This window comes from Balearica regulorum, chromosome 3 (genome assembly GCF_011004875.1).
Source record: "Balearica regulorum gibbericeps isolate bBalReg1 chromosome 3, bBalReg1.pri, whole genome shotgun sequence".
Lineage (NCBI taxonomy): Eukaryota > Metazoa > Chordata > Aves > Gruiformes > Gruidae > Balearica > Balearica regulorum.
Genome location: NC_046186.1, coordinates 82,643,200 through 82,660,401, shown reverse-complemented (window position 1 = coordinate 82,660,401; position 17,202 = coordinate 82,643,200). Strand labels below are relative to the sequence as shown.

At 43.8% G+C, this 17,202-nt stretch overlaps 1 protein-coding gene across 1 annotated transcript in view; it reads right to left on the bottom strand.

The window, feature by feature from the left end:
• The window catches only part of KCNK1 (potassium two pore domain channel subfamily K member 1), a 35,496-nt gene extending 32,928 nt beyond the window's left edge, over window positions 1–2,568 (bottom strand). The window contains exon 1 of the mRNA XM_075748690.1: window positions 1,996–2,568. Within this exon, the coding sequence (XP_075604805.1) occupies window positions 1,996–2,350 (355 nt within the window). The 5' untranslated portion in view covers window positions 2,351–2,568. The remainder of the gene's footprint in view (window positions 1–1,995) is intronic.
• Between the last annotated feature and the right edge of the window lie 14,634 nt (window positions 2,569–17,202).

Here is a 17,202-nt window from a genome sequence, read left to right as displayed (position 1 = left end):
AAAAGGTTTTCAATTTGAACAATGGTACTTTGTGTTTCCAATACTATCCTTGTAGGGCCTCTATGATCAAATCAGCTAAACATGCAGTACCAGGTTATGCCTTGCCCTTAACCAGATGTGCAGTGGGAAAGAGATCTGTGCCTGAACTGTACTACCAAATCCAAACGTCCTGTAGGTATGTCTTAGTAGGCGGTACTAAAGTGTTACCAACTCAGTCCTATCCCCACTGTCCTGATTGTGAACATTTTTGATTGATTCATCTCTGAAATCAATATTGCCAGATTTAAAAATAACAAGTGCAGGGATTGTGGATTAGATTTTTGTTTGATCAAAGAAAAAAAAAGTTACTTACACTACACTATATAAGAACACATAGAAAAGCAGGGCCTTTTTAAATATCTTTTTTGAAAGTGTGGGTTGTTATTGTATAGAAAACATAATTTGAATATTGAAATAGCTCTTGGACAAAGTAATTTACATTTTATAGTACCAGAAAGTGCATTTAATTAGGAATGGAAACTGACATCATAAGGTCAATTTGGCACCTTAAGTTTAAAGTACTTTATGGTTTTACTGGGGGGGTGGAAAGTGCTGAAGTACTATCACAATTCCAAGCTTTTCTCACCACTATTATGACTATCCATTGATTAAAGCTTAGGTACTTATTCACTGCAAGCATATAACTGTCACAAGCATGTCACTTTATCTGTTCTTATGAGCTCTTAACTTCAGTTGTTAAGATGGGGTGGGTGGGTGGGTGGATGTGTTACAGGGACACCCATAACCCTATTTTACTTTAAAAAAAAAACAACAACAAAACAACTCCTTATGACAAGCAGACAACCTGATCTGTATACTCAATGACAACTGCTTTTAGGACAAGCATTGCCTGTTTGAAATCAGTCAGGAAGTACCAAAATAAGATCAAGTAAGTAAATTATTAAATGTCACTATTGGTATCAGCTGATTATATTTCTCATTATAGAAAGAGTGCTCTCTGGGAGTAGAGGAAGGTAGAGGTAAGTATTGCATCTTTTATAGTAGTATCAATGTACTGCCAAGGCCTCTGGTTGGACTAATTTTAGGGTGATTTTTAAAAAATCTTTTCTTATTCAAGAAGCCTTTGTTACTTATTTCAGTGAGCCACATTCAAATCAGCACAGCTCAGCTCCCCAGCACAAATGCCTGCACTCATCCTTTACAAGAAGGCTGCCCACTACAATCTTACGTGAAACACGACTGTTGTAAAAATAAGTGCTTATAAAAACTACGGCCAAAGGAACGTTTCCTCGACCTTTTCAAAATACCAATGAAAATTGCTATTGGGAAGCAAATTAGCGTTATTTTTCAGTCTTCTACATGCATGTATTGGGCTGAAATTGAAGGTAAAATATAAAACTGAAGTTTAACTTCATTATTATACTCAGGTTAGCAGTTCTCCCCCCCCCCCAATTCAGACTGAAAAGAATGCAAAGGAGACCAAGAGCTTAAGGAGACACCCCTAAAAGCATTTAAAGGTTAAAAAAAAAAAGGGGGGGGAGAGAGAGAGAGATGGCCACCTCGCCGGCTTTTCAAAAGCACCAAAATTTTTAAGGGGGGCGGGAGTTGGCAATCTGGCTTTTAATAGGAAATAGGGTGGGCTTAAAATACAGGTGAGGCATCTTACATAAAATATTCCTCTCACACAAGAGAGTTTGAGAAGTAACGATCACTCCGGAGCCCAAGCGCCGCCGCACCCCCCCCCCCCCCCCCCCCCCACGCCCGGGGACGCGGGACTGGTGCGGGGCCGGTCGGCCCCGCACCAGCCCCGCGTCCCCGGGCGTAGGGGGGAGGAGGGGGTTGGCAGGCCCCAGTCCCCCCTACCCACAGGCCCTGCTGCTCCCACGCTGCAGGGAAGGCAGCCCCACATCAACCCTTCCACCTCCACGGCTGCCCTGAGGGGGTCCGGGCCTCCCCGGAAGGCCTCCGGCGGCGGGTGAGCTGCCGTTCCCTTACCCGTGGTGGAGAGGACGGTGCTGGCGAAGAAAAGGGAGGAGGTGAAGTCCCAGTTCCAGTTGCCCGAAGCGTTGCTGAGCACCGAGACGCCGTAGTTGCTGGCCTCCAGTACCCGCATCAGGAACTGCTCCAGCTGCTGCTCCGAGAGGCAGGCGTGCTCCTCCAGGAAGCGCTGCTTCAGCTTGCCCAGCTCCTGGCGCAGCAGGTCCTCGTAGGGCAGCTCCACCGAGGAGAAGACCACGGCGCCGAACACCAGGTACAGCAGGTAACCCAGCACCAGCAGAGCGAAGCACCAAGCCGACCGGTGCTGCTCCACCAGCCGCACGCAGGAGCTACCCGCAAGTGACTGCAACATCTTCCCGAACCGGGGCCGGCTGCGCCCCGGGCCGGACCGCCGAAGGGGAGCGAGGGGTTGAGGGGAAAGGGGAGGGGGAGAAAAGCACGGCCGATGCGGCCGCCGCCTGCCCTCCCTGTGGCCGCTGACTTTGAAGGCGCGGAGCGGCGGTGATGTGGCGCTCACGTGGCCGCGGCGCAGGTACCGCGGCTGAGGGACGGCCTGCTGCCGCCAACCGCCCGCCCGGCCCGGCCCCGCCGCCTCACCCACCTCACGCCTTTGCTGCCGATTAAAAAGGCGGTTTTCTCTCTTTTTTTTGTTTCGTGGCCGCAGCTAACGTTCGGTAAAGCCGACCGAGAGCCTCCGTTCTTTGTGGCGGGGTGGTGTGCGGCCGGGCGCCGCGCGGAGATTTCTTCCTCTTGTCACACAAAAGTGACCGGAGATTTCCTCGCCTCGCTGACCCCCCATCCAGTGAGAAACCCCCAAAGCAGCAATTCCTTCCACTAGGTTTGGGGGTTTCGGTGGGGTTTTTTGGTGTTTGGTTTTGGTTTTTTGTTTTGGGTTTTTTTTTTTTTTTGGGGGGGGGTGTCGTATTTCAAAAGGTGCTGGGCAAAGCAGAAGATGATAACACCAGAGACGGAGCAGTGTGAAGCAGGAGGCTGAATTTCAGTTCGGGGATGTGATGTGTTCAAGGAGGAACCCTGATGGCAGGTGTTAATGTCCTCCCTCAGGCCCGCTAGGACAGAACTTCAAAATGGGGCCATGGGGGTGTGGTTTGAACCAGGTAACCTCCAGAAGTCCCATCCAAGCTAAGTGAGTCTTTACTTCTGTGCTGCGCTCCTGCACATCCTTACCGTTCAAAGGTACAAAGTACCCAGCTAGTGCTCAGAGCAGCGTCCACGATGAATACGAATGCACTTGTCCAGCCAGCCCTCTGTGTGGTCCGAACCAGTCATCTTCCCAAGTTTCACTTCAAAAGCTTCTTTCTTCATCCATCTTGAACTCCGGCCAGCAATCATACAGTTAACCTGCTGAGAAGTTCCCCACCACATGAAAAGCAGCAGTAAAAATTGTAACTTCTCAGTGTCCCTTAAGGTGACTAAAGGCAGCTTCTGGTAAAGGAGAGAGAGGCGATTCCCTGGTTGCATGCTGCAGGGCTCATCCGCTTCCCTTTCACGTCTCAGCTGATGGCAATTTACACAATTACAGAAACAAAGTAGTAGCTTGTAAATGAGAAACTTACTCTGGCTGAGCCAGTGAGTTCGGACAGAGTTTATCAAATCCAGCAACATACCTTAAGCCATGAGGTACCCTTCTAAGTTGTAAGGACTAAAATGGGAAAAGAATACAAAAATGAAAGGCACGAAACAATTTTTCATGCTAGAAACTCAAAATGATGTGTCAACATTTCCTTTTATACAAAAGCTGTGCTGGGCTATGGGATGAATCTGGCCTGGCTGAATGGCTCATCCAGTTCCTGGCCCATTCCCCACTGCCAGCTACAGCTCAGTTGTTCCAGGGGCTTAACCCCCACTCCCTTGTTGGATGATCAAAATGTAGATGTGTTCATGTGTGGGAAAAAACAGCTGCTTCACTGCATGGTCAAATCGCACACTTGGGGGATGCAATAGGTACACACCCGACAGGTCCAGCAAGCAGACCCTTGATGCCGTGCGAGGAGTGCACACGTGTTCTGGCCTGCACATGTGCGCCTGTCCTGTGTGTGCGTGTGCACCTTTTGCATGCACATTCCATCATACAACTAGGGAGGGGGCACCGTGGGCACTTGTGTATTTTGGTAGGAAGATAAAGTTTTCCCCCATGGCTGAACTCCTGAACTGTTGCAAGGTGAAGTGCCTTCTTCATATGTATGAATTGTTGCACCGGACAGAGGTGCAGCATAATTAAATTCAGGGAGGGGTTTGAAATGAGCAACCAAAGAGAATCTATGCTGTATATCCAGAAGTTAATTCACAGAAGAACAGACAAAGGCAGAGATGTCACATCCCTGCACTACCACTTCAGCACCAGTGTATCTTTAAATTGTAGTTTTTTGCTGTAAACCAGTGATGTGTAGGAAAAAGGCAATCTAAATCAATAGCAATGACAATTAATAATGGATACTGTCTGAAAGAATGTAATGCAGACAAGCTTTTGAAGGGAGTATTCCAAACAAATGTTTTATTGCATTGCACTAAGACAGCATGCATTTAAGCATCATTACAGGAAAAGAGGTCAAGGAACCTCATTGACCAATTTGGTATGCTTGGCTAACTCCATCCAATTACTTAATCACTTGTCCCCTCAAATTCCAAATGACTGAGTATCTCTATCTATAATAGAAAAGCCATTTAAAACAATATGTGTGACATACTGGGCTCCATTTTGATCAAGTGTACTTGCTTTGCCAGATACAATAGGTTTCATAATGTGATACAATTTATGGCAACATCTGGTATGTACAGTTGCATTAGTGGCAAGGAATGGGCATGTCTTCACTATGAAACAAAATTTTCCCAACTTTCAAGCTAAATATTTGTCTAAAGATTAAAAAATGTTTGCCTAAGAACACACCCCTCTTCAGTGGTAATAGGAAACCGTGGCTGGGTAGCTGAGCTGGCCTCCTTCAGTTTTCCATTTTTATGAATCACTCATTCTCCATTTTTAGAAGTCTCTCACACTTGGAGGCTTGCTGGGCTAGAGAGAAAAGAAGGACTCTGCTGAACAGAACCTGCACTGCTCTTATAACTCCATTTTTCCCCCACAGGTTTTCGGAGGCATGGGCTGGGGGGAACAGCAGCAGAGCAGCACAGCTGTGTCACCGAAGCGTTCGCGTTCTTACTTCCAAAGGAAACGCCTAGACAGCCTGAGTTTTAGCCACCATTGTTTATGTTCATGTTTTAACTCAAATCCGTTAACATACCTGATAATTTAATTACAGATTTCATTGGGATAGATGTGCAGAAAGGTGTCATAATGTTCAGATTTCTGACATCAAGTGATCATATTTACTATGTGTGTTGGTTTTGCATGGCAAGGTTTTGGTAGCGGGGGGGCTACAGGGGTGGCTTCTGTGAGAAGCTGCTAGAAGCTTCCCCTGTGTCTGACAGAGCCAATGCCAGCCGGCTCCAAGACGGACCCGCCGCTGGCCAAGGCCAAGCCAATCAGCGCCTCTGTGATAACATATTTAAGAAAGAGAAAAACAGTTAGAGAGAGCTTTTGCAGCCAGAGAGAGGAGTGAGAAGATGTAAGAACATCTGCAGACACCAAGGTCAGTGAAGAAGGAGGGGGAGGAGGTGCTCCAGGCGCCGGAGCAGAGATTCCCCTGCAGCCCGTGGTGAGGACCATGGTGAAGCAGGCTGTCCCCCTGCAGCCCATGGAGGGAGGATGAGGGGGTGTAGAGATTCCACCTGCAGCCCGTGGAGGACCCCACGCCGGAGCAGGTGGAGACACCTGAAGGAGGCTGTGGCCCCGTGGGAAGTCCGCGCTGGAGCAAGCTCCTGGCAGGACCTGTGGATCCGTGGAGAGAGGAGCCCACGCCAGAGCAGGTTTGCTGACAGGACTTGTGACCCCGTGGGGGACCCACGCTGGAGCAGTTTGCTCCCGAAGGTCTGCACCCCGTGGAGGAGACTCACGCTGGAGAAGGCCGTGAAGGACTGTCTCCCGTGAGAGGGACCCCACGCTGGAGCAGGGGAACAATGAGTCCTCCCCCTGAGGATGAAGAAGCGGCAGAAACACCGCGTGATGAACTGACCGTAACCCCCACTCCCCGTCCCCCTGTGCCGCTGGGGGGGGCGGAGGTTGAAGCCGGGAGTGAAGTTGAGCCCGGGAAGATGGGAGGGGTGGGGGGAGGTGTTTTAAGATTTTGGTTTTATTTCTCATTCCTCTACTCTGTTTTGCTTAGTAATAAATAAGATGAATTCCCTCTCTAAGTTCGGTCTGTTTTGCTCGTGATGATAATTAGAGAATGATCTCTCCCTGTCCTTATCTCGACCCGTAAGTTTTCTTTCATTGTACCTTTTCTCCCCTGTCTAATGAATCAGGGGAGTGATAGAGTGGCTCTGGTGGGCACCTGGCCCTCAGCCAGGGTCAACCCACCACACTATGATAGTATTATATCTGAATGCAATTATGTCATTCCAGTTTCATTCCAGAGTATGCTATGTCCATTTTCACATTGTTTTACTAGTCAAGGATCAGGCTAGTCACAGATTCAGTGTACTGAACTTAGTGTTATGTACTGTATACCAGAAAGGTGCAACATGCTTCAGCAAGGAGTGACTGAAATTCTGGAGCAGGCTGTTACAGAACAGTCTTTTTCCAGCAGAAGTTTCATTCTACTGTGATCATCCCTCTTAATAAAACATGAATCCAGTTAATAAAGCGTACCACATTGTCACATCACTCATCCACTAGCTACGGTCAGTGAGGACTGGGCTCCTTACTGCCAGAGAAGTCCAGCTGCTAGCAGGGATAAGAAACCCGCTACTGGAAGATACTGGTGCTCTCTATCGCACCAAACTCCAAGGTACAGAAAATGCAAGTACAAGCTGCCTGTCTGCAAGGGTAGAAGAGAACACGGACACACTCATCCACTGAGATAGAAATCATGTTTGTGCCCTGGGGTGCTAGAAAACCATAGAGAAAGTTAGCAGTTTCTCTAACTGTGCTGCTTGGGGAATTATGACAACTCCCCTATCGCATCACTGGGTTAGCAGCTTCTCTGGTGGTGGTCAGAGATCGGGAAAATCCTCTCTCGTACATAAGAAATGTAAGGCCCTTGTAGAGCTGTGTGTATCGCATTTTCTCTTAGGAGAGGTGAAATTGAAATAAAGAGGTTTTGTGTTAATGGCAGCCTATTTTTTTCTGAGCTTTTTGGTTAACTAAAAAAATTCTTCTATTATTGACGCATTTCTAGTAAAACGCTGAAGTGTGCCAAACACTGGAAGACAAGGAGATGGTGGTGGCCTGGAGGGAGATGACAGCCTGGCAAAGAGGAGATTTGATGCTGGGGCTCTGCTGCTCTGATCACAGAGCTCTAGACCCTGAGGGGGATGAGTCTGGGGAAACACCCATGTTTGGCGCTCTTCCTAATATTAAGACTTTAAAAAATTTTCATCACCACACAGAAATAACTGAAAATGACTCAAATACACAGAGTTTCAAGTTCACTGAAAGGCGGGGTTTTTTGTTTTGTTTTTTTTTCCAAAAGAGCTAGTCTCCTGGCAAAATCACAAACAAAATCCTCCGTTTTGACATCAGTCTTAGAAGAAAATGTCCTTCCTCTCAAAAAAGTATAAATAATTACACTGAAGAACCTTAAGTCCTAAGAAGCAGGGTAAATAAAATCAGTTACTAGGCAATACTCATCCTGCCAAACCTGTTCTGCTCTGGTGTACCTATAGCATGAGCTTACAGTACAGTGAACAGAGGAGGTGGTATGGAGGGCGGGGGAAGAGTGGGACAAACCAGGACAGTGTGGGAGCCAGTAAACAGTTATGTGCGGAGAACATGAAATAGTGTCAAAGCTGTGTCACCCTGACAGCTGAATATTGAATAGCAATAGGGAACCGATTTGTCCTTCAGGGGTTTTCTTCAAATTTATCATGCGGATAAATTCAGTGGTTATAACAAGTCTAAAGTCTAAAGTCTAATTTAGGACTGATCTGTCCTAAATTATGTGTGCATGAAGAAAGATAGCCATAAATGTAAGATTCTCTGAATTCACTTGCATTAAGGATTCTGCTACATTTTACTGTTCCCATGATTATTTTTTTTTTTAAATGAAACTGAGAAGTAGAATCCTTCATAATTTGCTATATCTGTTAAATGAAGGCTGGAACACAATACATTTCCTGTTGTAGAAGAAAGTACATCTGAACAATTGTTTCTGAACACACAATTTGTGGGCTTTTGCAGAAGTTAATATACGGTTGTCTAGTGGCTCTCATCATTGAATGTCATGCCCCCGTGAGCAGGCAGGATGCAGAGTTACAAGAATCACATCTTCAGAGGCACCAACACAAATGTAGTGAAGTTGTGAAGGAGTCAGATGGCTTGCCATGTATTCTGTTTTGGGTAAGGTGTTCTGTTTTGACTAAAAGGAATCATCTACATTTGGGTCAAATACCGGTAATCTTCTAAAAATTGAAACACCACAGCCTGACTTTATAGGAGAAAGTAATCTTTGAAGAGGGGATTCATTCCCATCTTAATGTGGCAGGAGGATGGAGTTGCGATAGCAGAGTACAGACATATTTAGGTCTTTAAAATTTATCACCAAGCAAGCTGGTGACAGTAGAAATACTGCCATGGAAGAAAAAGAGTCAGCGAAGTCTGTGTCTGTGCCATTTCCAATATCCTGCCTGGCTGCATTCTACTTGAGAGGGAAAGGAGAAGGCTTGAGATTTAGTGGCTTCCTCAAAAAAAATCATTTTATGCCATTAACTTAATGGTGCACACTGTCCACAAAGGTTAAGACCACTGATCTGTGATAGCAAAAGAACGAATGTGCCTGGTTTGGGGGCTGTATTTCGGGGAAGGTTTACATCACAGAGTAGTAGTATTTAGAATCAAGAAAGTTTGTATGCATGGTCAAGCACAATTTCTTTTTCGAGTGAGTCATGCCTTGTTCAGTGTATATGTAATTTTCCTTAGAGTTGCAATAAGTATTCATAGTTAGCCAATGATCTCGTTGCCCGGATGGAATAACTGATAGATAATGGGTTTAGTAAGATAAGCATTTTATGTCACGGAAAAAGTAATTTCATGTATACTTGCCATCAGATTTACCCAATGGCATTTTCCAAAAGGGAACTTGATCACTCTAAGAGGTATAGGTTCAATGGGGATGAGGGCCGCATATATGTACATAAATACATGCATTCATATATATACACATATATGTTTGTATATAATTATATATATGGTGTGCTTCCTCAAACTTTTCACTCTTATATTCTAAGTTGTGCCATATCTTGGTAGAAAGGTAATTACCCATGATTTGTAGGATTGTGTTAATGCTGAAGGAATGTAATAGCTCAGAGAATTCAGGATGTCAACATGACCTTATTAGAGCATTACATTAAATAAAATTCAGTGTTTTAAATAAAGTGACCTTGCCCTCCTAAGTCCTGTGGCAGTCAGCCAACAGAATCAGTCTTTTTAACTTCTTGTACAAGATGCTGAAAAGAGGAAAACCAGTTAAGATACTTAATACTTTGTACTGAAAATAAGGTTTCACAAAATACTTTATTTCCCTTTCTTCTACTCTGTAGAATTTTTAGTACTTCTTTCCCCTTCTTGGCAACCCGTTTTTAAGGATGGTTATGGGCAGAAATAAAAGAATGCAGTAGCTGAGGTGGGCTGGAACAGCTGTGGGTGTCCAAGCCTCCCACCTGATCTTACCACCCCCAGGACCGATCTTGGTTTTGTCTGAGAGACGTTGTGCTGGTTCTTGGGCACCCAGGAAAGGACGGTGCCAGCAAAGCCCACCAGCTTTCTCTGGGTCACTTTCAAAACACACAGCCCCGGAAAGGGTTACGCACTAAATGGCCTGCCTGTAATTACTTTTTTCAGTAGTTAGGCTGTATTTCCATCATTTCTGGGTTTGGTTAATTGAGGCCCAGTCCCAGCCTCTTAGTTTAGTGCTGCCATTGGGGAGTATTGGAAGGTCCTTTTGCCTGTTTTAATTCAGTCTGCATTGCCTTAGAGTTTGCGCACCCGTATAATCAATTTTATGCAACAAGCCGAGTTGGACTTGTGTTACAGCGGGATATGTAGAAGTAAACCTGGACCCAGCAGTGGTGACATTTTCACTGACAAGTAACACACCCTCTTGCCCATTCGTGGAGAGGTCATGTTAACTTGCCAAAATAGCTTTCAGCTTCAGCTCCATTTGACTGTGTTTTCCTGGGCCCCGGCGTATGTACACAGCACAGCACGGCTCTCTGGGGCCTCCCTGACCTGGGTAATTAGTTCAGACCAAACCGTGTGCACACTTGGACTTCACGCACGTGAACTGGTGTGCTGAAGCCTGGTCCTGACACTGTGCATTCTTTGGCTCTGCTTTGGGCAGTTGGGCTCAGGTGGCTGGAGATGTTTTTGAAGCTGTTGTCCTTTGTTACAGTGAACTTCTGGATGCCTGCAACCATCCTGGCCTGTGTGAGACCTTGTGGTGACTATACATCGCCTCCAGGCCAAGTTACTTTGCTGAAGTAGGGAAGTCTGGTGCTGGATGTGGCTGCCTGTGTGTGGATCATCCAGAGGCCACAAGGCAGGTTCTTAGGATGACTTTCAGATGCAGCCCAAGCAGAATGGGACCCTGGAAGGAGTAGGATTGCAGCTTTGGGAAAGGATCTCTCTTTCCTGCTGCAGCCATAGCTGATGATAGCTAGGATGTGCAGCAACTTGGCTTTTCAGTGCTCAAGACTCCTAGAGAATTTGAATTCTAGAGAGAGACCTATCTTGCAGATCATTGCCAGTCTCTAATACATAAAACATGCTCTCGCCCAGATCCTCAGCTATACCTGATAACAACCCTTGTGCCTGACAATATTTCTTATGCTGGATGGATTCTACAACCTGAAAGAGCTTAATGTTTATCTGTAGGCTGGCACAAGCTCCAATACTTTCCTACAACTGTCGTAACAGGATGGAAAACCCAGGCAACCCTCTCCCCAAGGCAAATGTTTTACAGCCAGCACATGGTGGGGGTGAGCGTTGAAGCAGGCGCCTTTCCCTTGTTACTCCTGCAGAGCAAATCCATCTCTTCCAGTGATCAGTCCTGATGGCTCTGAGGTCTCATACCTCTGCACTGGGAGTGCAGCACAAAACAACACACCGTACCAGAAACCCTCAGCTGTGGCGTTTATTTGTCGTTGCTGAAGGCCCACGTTACTACAATGAAGTCAGCAGGAATTACTATTCACAGATGAGGAAATACAAGGAAAACCATCTAATCTGTGATGCTCCCACCCAGCCATGCTATTTGAACAGGTGCATTTTCCAGGGAACCTTTCTGCCTCAGCAGAGTTAAATTTTAATAAGTGCAGTTCATTGCCTTGCTGAACCAACGTCTGGAACAGCCCATGGGTACTATTGCCACATGCACCTGCTATAATGAATACCAAAGCCTACTTCAGTGACCTGAATCTTTTGAAAATTTAGTCCTTTATTTTTATCTACTTAGAAGGAACACAAGCTGCAGTGTCCTACTTTTTCTCAACTGTGTCATCTGACTCATCAATCAAAACTGAATTTGAGTCCTATTTTCACCCACTGACTCTCAATCAAACTAACAAACCTATCAGAAGCACAAAAGGACAATTTTGTCACTCAGCCCAAGATACCTTTGCAAATCTTGAGTCATGTGAGATATTTTAAGGTTTAAAAAAATTACAATTTCAGCAAGGCCAAATTCCACACTTTCTCCTGAAAAAGATACACTTGGATAGAAAGAACATCACAAGACAAGAGAAAAAGTTCTGTGAAGTAAGAAAACTTTAATGTGATTTTAATGGGATTTTATGCTATTGGGTTGATTGTTTTTTAATAGAATGCAATAGTACCATTGTTTTATCCACTTCTGTCAGAGTGCACTGCACACTCTTGTAACATTACCAGATATTGAGGAGGGCATGTGTGCTGAGAAAGAAATACACAAGCTGTCTGGCCTACAGTTGGTTAAAGAAAAGGCTTAAAATCTAGGCCTATCCAAGAAAACCTCAGTTAAAAACCTGACAGTTTTTTCCCCCCTGTATTTTCAGAAATGCATGAAGTGATTAAAAAAACACCACCACCACCAAAATCTGGTTTTCTTGCAGTTATGGCAAAACAAGTGTCAGTGACCTGATCCTATTCTGTCTGGCTCCTGAGACACATATGGGAAACAATTACAACATATGCTAGAAGATCATTCCTTCTTTCCTCTTGAAATCTCTTTTCCCAGAATCCAGCCTGCTATCATTCCAGCAAGTCTTTAATCTTGCCAGAAATAAAGAATAAAAGACTGAAAAACACAGTTTCCAAGGAAAAAACATTTCTCACAGTGCCACTGTTTCTCTTCTGATCTCTCACACCTGATTTTAAGACAGATCTACAACACACTTTGAGAAGGTGAGGCTGAGAACCAACATTTGCAGCCCCTTTGAACATTGCCAGCTATGGATTCTGATTTTATGGTGCATTATGATTTTCTCTACCTCTCCCACTTCTTTGTTTAGTCTAATTACACCTGTGCCTGTTCTTGCTCCTAAACAAAGTCCTCTTCTCCCACACAATTCACATCAACTGAATTTAGGACTAGATTTTCATAAACAGGAAAATGAAATTAAATTAACAGAATGTATATTTCTCAAGATGTCTTTTCATTAATGAAATCCTAAGCATTACCTCATGCAAATAACTAATGATAAAATCTTAAACCAGGCTGCAGAATTGATCGTTAGCATAGGTTTTCCAATGAAGCTGAATTGATGTTAAACGAATTTTGGGACAGTACATATACAACTTAGTGTTAGGAACAATCTTCCTGAAAGGCTTTATGCATTAGATGGACCTCTGTTTTCTCTTCAAGTCAACATCAGATCCCTCATCAACATAAAACAATCAAAATATTAATAATTAATATTAAAGTTATAATTAATAGCAAATCGATATATTGCCACAATGGCAATTACTCTTATTTGTGTTTCCTAAGTAAAGGGAAGTATTTTTCTAGGCAGCATACAGAGAAGGAAAGAGGAAGAAGAAACCCATAATATTATTAGGTATTAGAATAACTTGTAATATTACTAGTCAATAGGGACAAATAAATTGTTTTCACATTGTATTGATGTCTTCTATTTCACTACAGTTAAATTTTTACTGTGTCTAGTTTGACTATAAAATACAAAGGCTTTCACATGCTGTGTGGCTACCAAACCACATGAAATGTTTCTTTTTGAAAAAGCTTTATCAGTAGAGTACAATTTACCTGCAGCAGTGCGAACCAGTGTTGGTGAGCAAAAGCGAGTCTGCTGATGAAATTCAGTACATCCCAAATCCATGACTGAATAGAAAGGGAAAGTATTGATTATAGAAGAAGTAGCTCATGGGCTCTATACTCTTCTTTAGTTAATTTGAGGTTTGATTACAATAATGAAACATAAGGCACAGTATGTTCCAAGGACCCAAAACGGAGAAGAATCAACTGTAATAAACTGTAATAAAAGGAAGTTTCAGCAAGATTTTTGTAAGAATGATGCATGGTGATATATATTGAACATTAAGCTTCACTGATACTAAGCTTTTAGGTTAGTGCTGAACAGACCCCTCAGTCCTCAAAGGATTCTCAGTCCAGTCGCATAAAGGAAACAAGCATGAGAAGAAATAGCTAGAGGCTGAATGTTGTCCTGTCAGAATACCAGTAAAGACAAGACTCCCCTCGCCAAAACCAGTGAAAGGATCTTGTGAAGTTGCCTTAAACTGTTTAAGGCACCTAGAAGAGAAGTACTACTCATCAGCTAATAATAACGACAAGAATCACAGAATGGGTGAGGTTGGACAGGATTATGTTTATGATGAAAATGATGATGATTATTCCTACTACACAAAACCATAGCAATTAGGTCCAGGGTTACAAAGAACTTTCTCCTCAGTATGTTATTGCATAATTCTATCCTTGTGCTATTATCAAATCTATTCAGCCACCAAATTTATCTAAGTTGTTATTGTGCCATAATTACTGAGCAGCTTAATGATTCTGAGCACTGAAAAGAGAGAAAGTTTCAGCGCTTTTAATCTCCCAAGAGCCTTTGAGTGAGGAATTTCTGTTGTCCTCATTTTATATCTGGAAAATGGAGTCATACAAACAGAAGATCACTTTTTGAATCCCAGTCACCACAGGATGCGGAGAGGCATTTAGTAACATAGTCAAGAGTGCCAGCAAAACCCTACTGCAATCATGAGGAAGTTGACAGGTACAGTTCATAGCATTATTCTTTTCAGTCTCATGAAGGACTTGCCTGCCTCCTAAACCTCTAATCCCCAGTGACTAAAGTCACTGCTCGGAGGAGAAAACAATGATGGAATCAGGTATTTGCTACCAGCAAATAAGTCTATGTGCAAAGCACAGGCAAAGTGTATTTTTCTACAGTACGTGGAAGGGATGTCCAATTTCCAGGCTGGCCTCCGCCAGCAAGTTTTGTCCCCTGGTGGGGTCTTACCTTGCTCCTTTTCTGGTCCACACTCTTTATCCATTAGTACTTCCTGCAGGCTTTTCTGGATGTTTGTATCCATGCAGGCATGTCTAAAAACTCATCCGTGTCCCAGCTGCTCTGTTGCCAGTCACCACTGGCCCTTTCCACGTGACAACCTCCCCTGCTAATGATGCAGCATCTCCCCCCACTAAGAAACAGAAGTTGTTTTCAGTGCAAGCATCAATGGATGAAAAATCCTTTTGGTGCGTAGCTCTTACTTTCCAGCATAACACTTCTGGGAGAGCCGGCCTTAGCGATTTATCGTGGCGTCCAGGCTGTGATGGAAATGTGTGACATACACCAGGGATGCCCCAGCTGCTGGCATGCTGCTGCCTGCCGTACGGCAGTGCGTGGCCCATGGATGACTATTTCCCCAGGCCGAGGGGACAACAGACCCGAAGGAGCCTTATGCAGAAGGACCTGTAACAGCATGGCACCTTAGGGAAGCCAAGGGGCTTGTGGTTAGTTTCCTAAACACCAATTCAGAAACTTGAAGGTAGGGGCTCTGAAATTTTTAGCCACAGGCTTCTGTCTGCTTAGACATTCCCATTCATATTGTCTGATAGATAGTCAGACATTATTTCGGAAGAACAAAATGTGCTATTACCACAGGATCGTATAAATGCTGCCTGTCTTCTGGGAAGTTCAGATTGAAAGAAAAGCTGGATGTAACTATCCTAAACCATTAAATATTTATGAAACGTATATATCATGCCATTATATGTACAATTGTGCAATATACTTTAGTGACTTTGCTCCCAAGGTACTTCTTTAATATCTTAAGTTGTTGACAAATGGCACGATGCTTTGCAGCAGGAAAAGATCTCCCCTCCAGCCCCCCAAATGAACTTCCTAAGATATATTTCTTCTGCTTGATGTTAAAGCAGAAAACTGAATTTTCACCTCATCATTTTATATTGAAATGGCTTTGGTTATGAAAGTAGAATAATCAAGAAAACTACTTTAAATATAGCTTCACTGAACTACAGAGGAAATTACATTGTCTGCTGAGTTTGAAAATCTGTCTATAATTAGATTTAAATGTCACTCCTTTCAGTGCATCTTAGCATTTCTGCAGACTATAGTCCTTATGAAATATATAGTTTCAGAGTGTAGCCTTCCTCTTATGAAAATTACGACCCCATGGCATGCTTTCAGGAGAGTATGTCTTTGTATTAGCTATAAAAGATAATCTAATAGTTGATGCAGTTGTTGACTAATTTCCTCTCATTTCAGTAGCATAATTTGTTATCATTTGCTTTTCTCTATGTATTGTTGCGTCCCATAAGTTTGAGAGGAAAATGATTCATCTGTAGCTAAGGACAGTACAGAATTTTACTATAAATGTCTGTGTTTCATATTTTACAAGTGATGCTTGTATAAAGGAAATGCTGTTTACTCCATTTAAACAGTAGTGGAATTTCAGCAATTGTAATATTTTCTTTTGTTCTGTGGTCTTACTATACAAATAAAGCAAAAATGTTATTGAAATGAAAAATATTTATATGGCTGTGCTTTTGCAGAAAAGATGCTAACTGACCAGATGTTGTTGGGTTTTTTCATTATCTGTAACACCACAACAATGCCGTCACTTGTAAGGTTAGATTTTTTTACTTGTCCACTTGTGATGGCCGTTTCCAAATTGAGGCTTGTTTCTTTGAAAAAGAAACTGAAGAGTAAAAAGTGATTCCTAAAGAAACTGTTGGTATTTCATCTAGTTATCAAGACATTGCTGTGCTTTAATGCCTTCTGGAAACACCTACGGCATGTGGTGTGTGAACAGGGTGGATAGCTGGGGAGCCGGGGGGGGAACACACACGAGGGAGCTGTTGTGTCCACTTCCCACCACGGTTCCCTGCCATGCGTCCTGGTGATGTGCGCTCCCCCAGTAGCAACCACAGCACTGGGAAGCCTCCGCGATCCTTCTCCCCCTCATCTTCCAGTCCATTTCTAACATTTGACCAGCTCAGATATGGCTCCCAAACTGGCCTCTGAGCAGTGACAGGGAGTGCGGGGAACAGGGAGTAGAGATGCACAAGGTCAGATCATTAGCCAGCATTGATCAGAGTAAAGAAGACTAATGGAGATGGCTTATCCCACCTGCATTTTAAATGTGGGTGCCTCCATCCCTGAGAAGAGCAGAGCTGCACCCCCCTCTCCACCATGGACTACTCATTCTCAGGTGTTCAGCCACTGCTGGATTTTTGTTTAAACCAATTGAAATATAATGCAGGGGAAATATTTTCCCTTCAAGACCTCTGATTTTCAGAAGAAATAGTTCCCCTTGTTAGCCAGGAATGAACTGTAAAAATCACACCTCAGCCCAAATGAATTCTGACTGTACTTGAAACTTTAACCTAATTAAACTGTTAACTTCAAACTCTGGCATAAAAAGAAAAAAAGAACATTGTCATCTTTGACATTAGGTAGGTAAGGCAGCATCTCCTATTTTAGCACATTTTGTACCATACAATGGTGAGTTCAGATATTTCAAATCTAATTAGGACATATACAGTGGACTTTCACTAAATTGTCATGTAAGTAGAGCCATCATTTACAGCGCGAGCAGCTCTGGTGACCCAGCCTGCCTGGCCCTCCTGGCTTCCACACAATGTGGCTGGATGAAACAACACG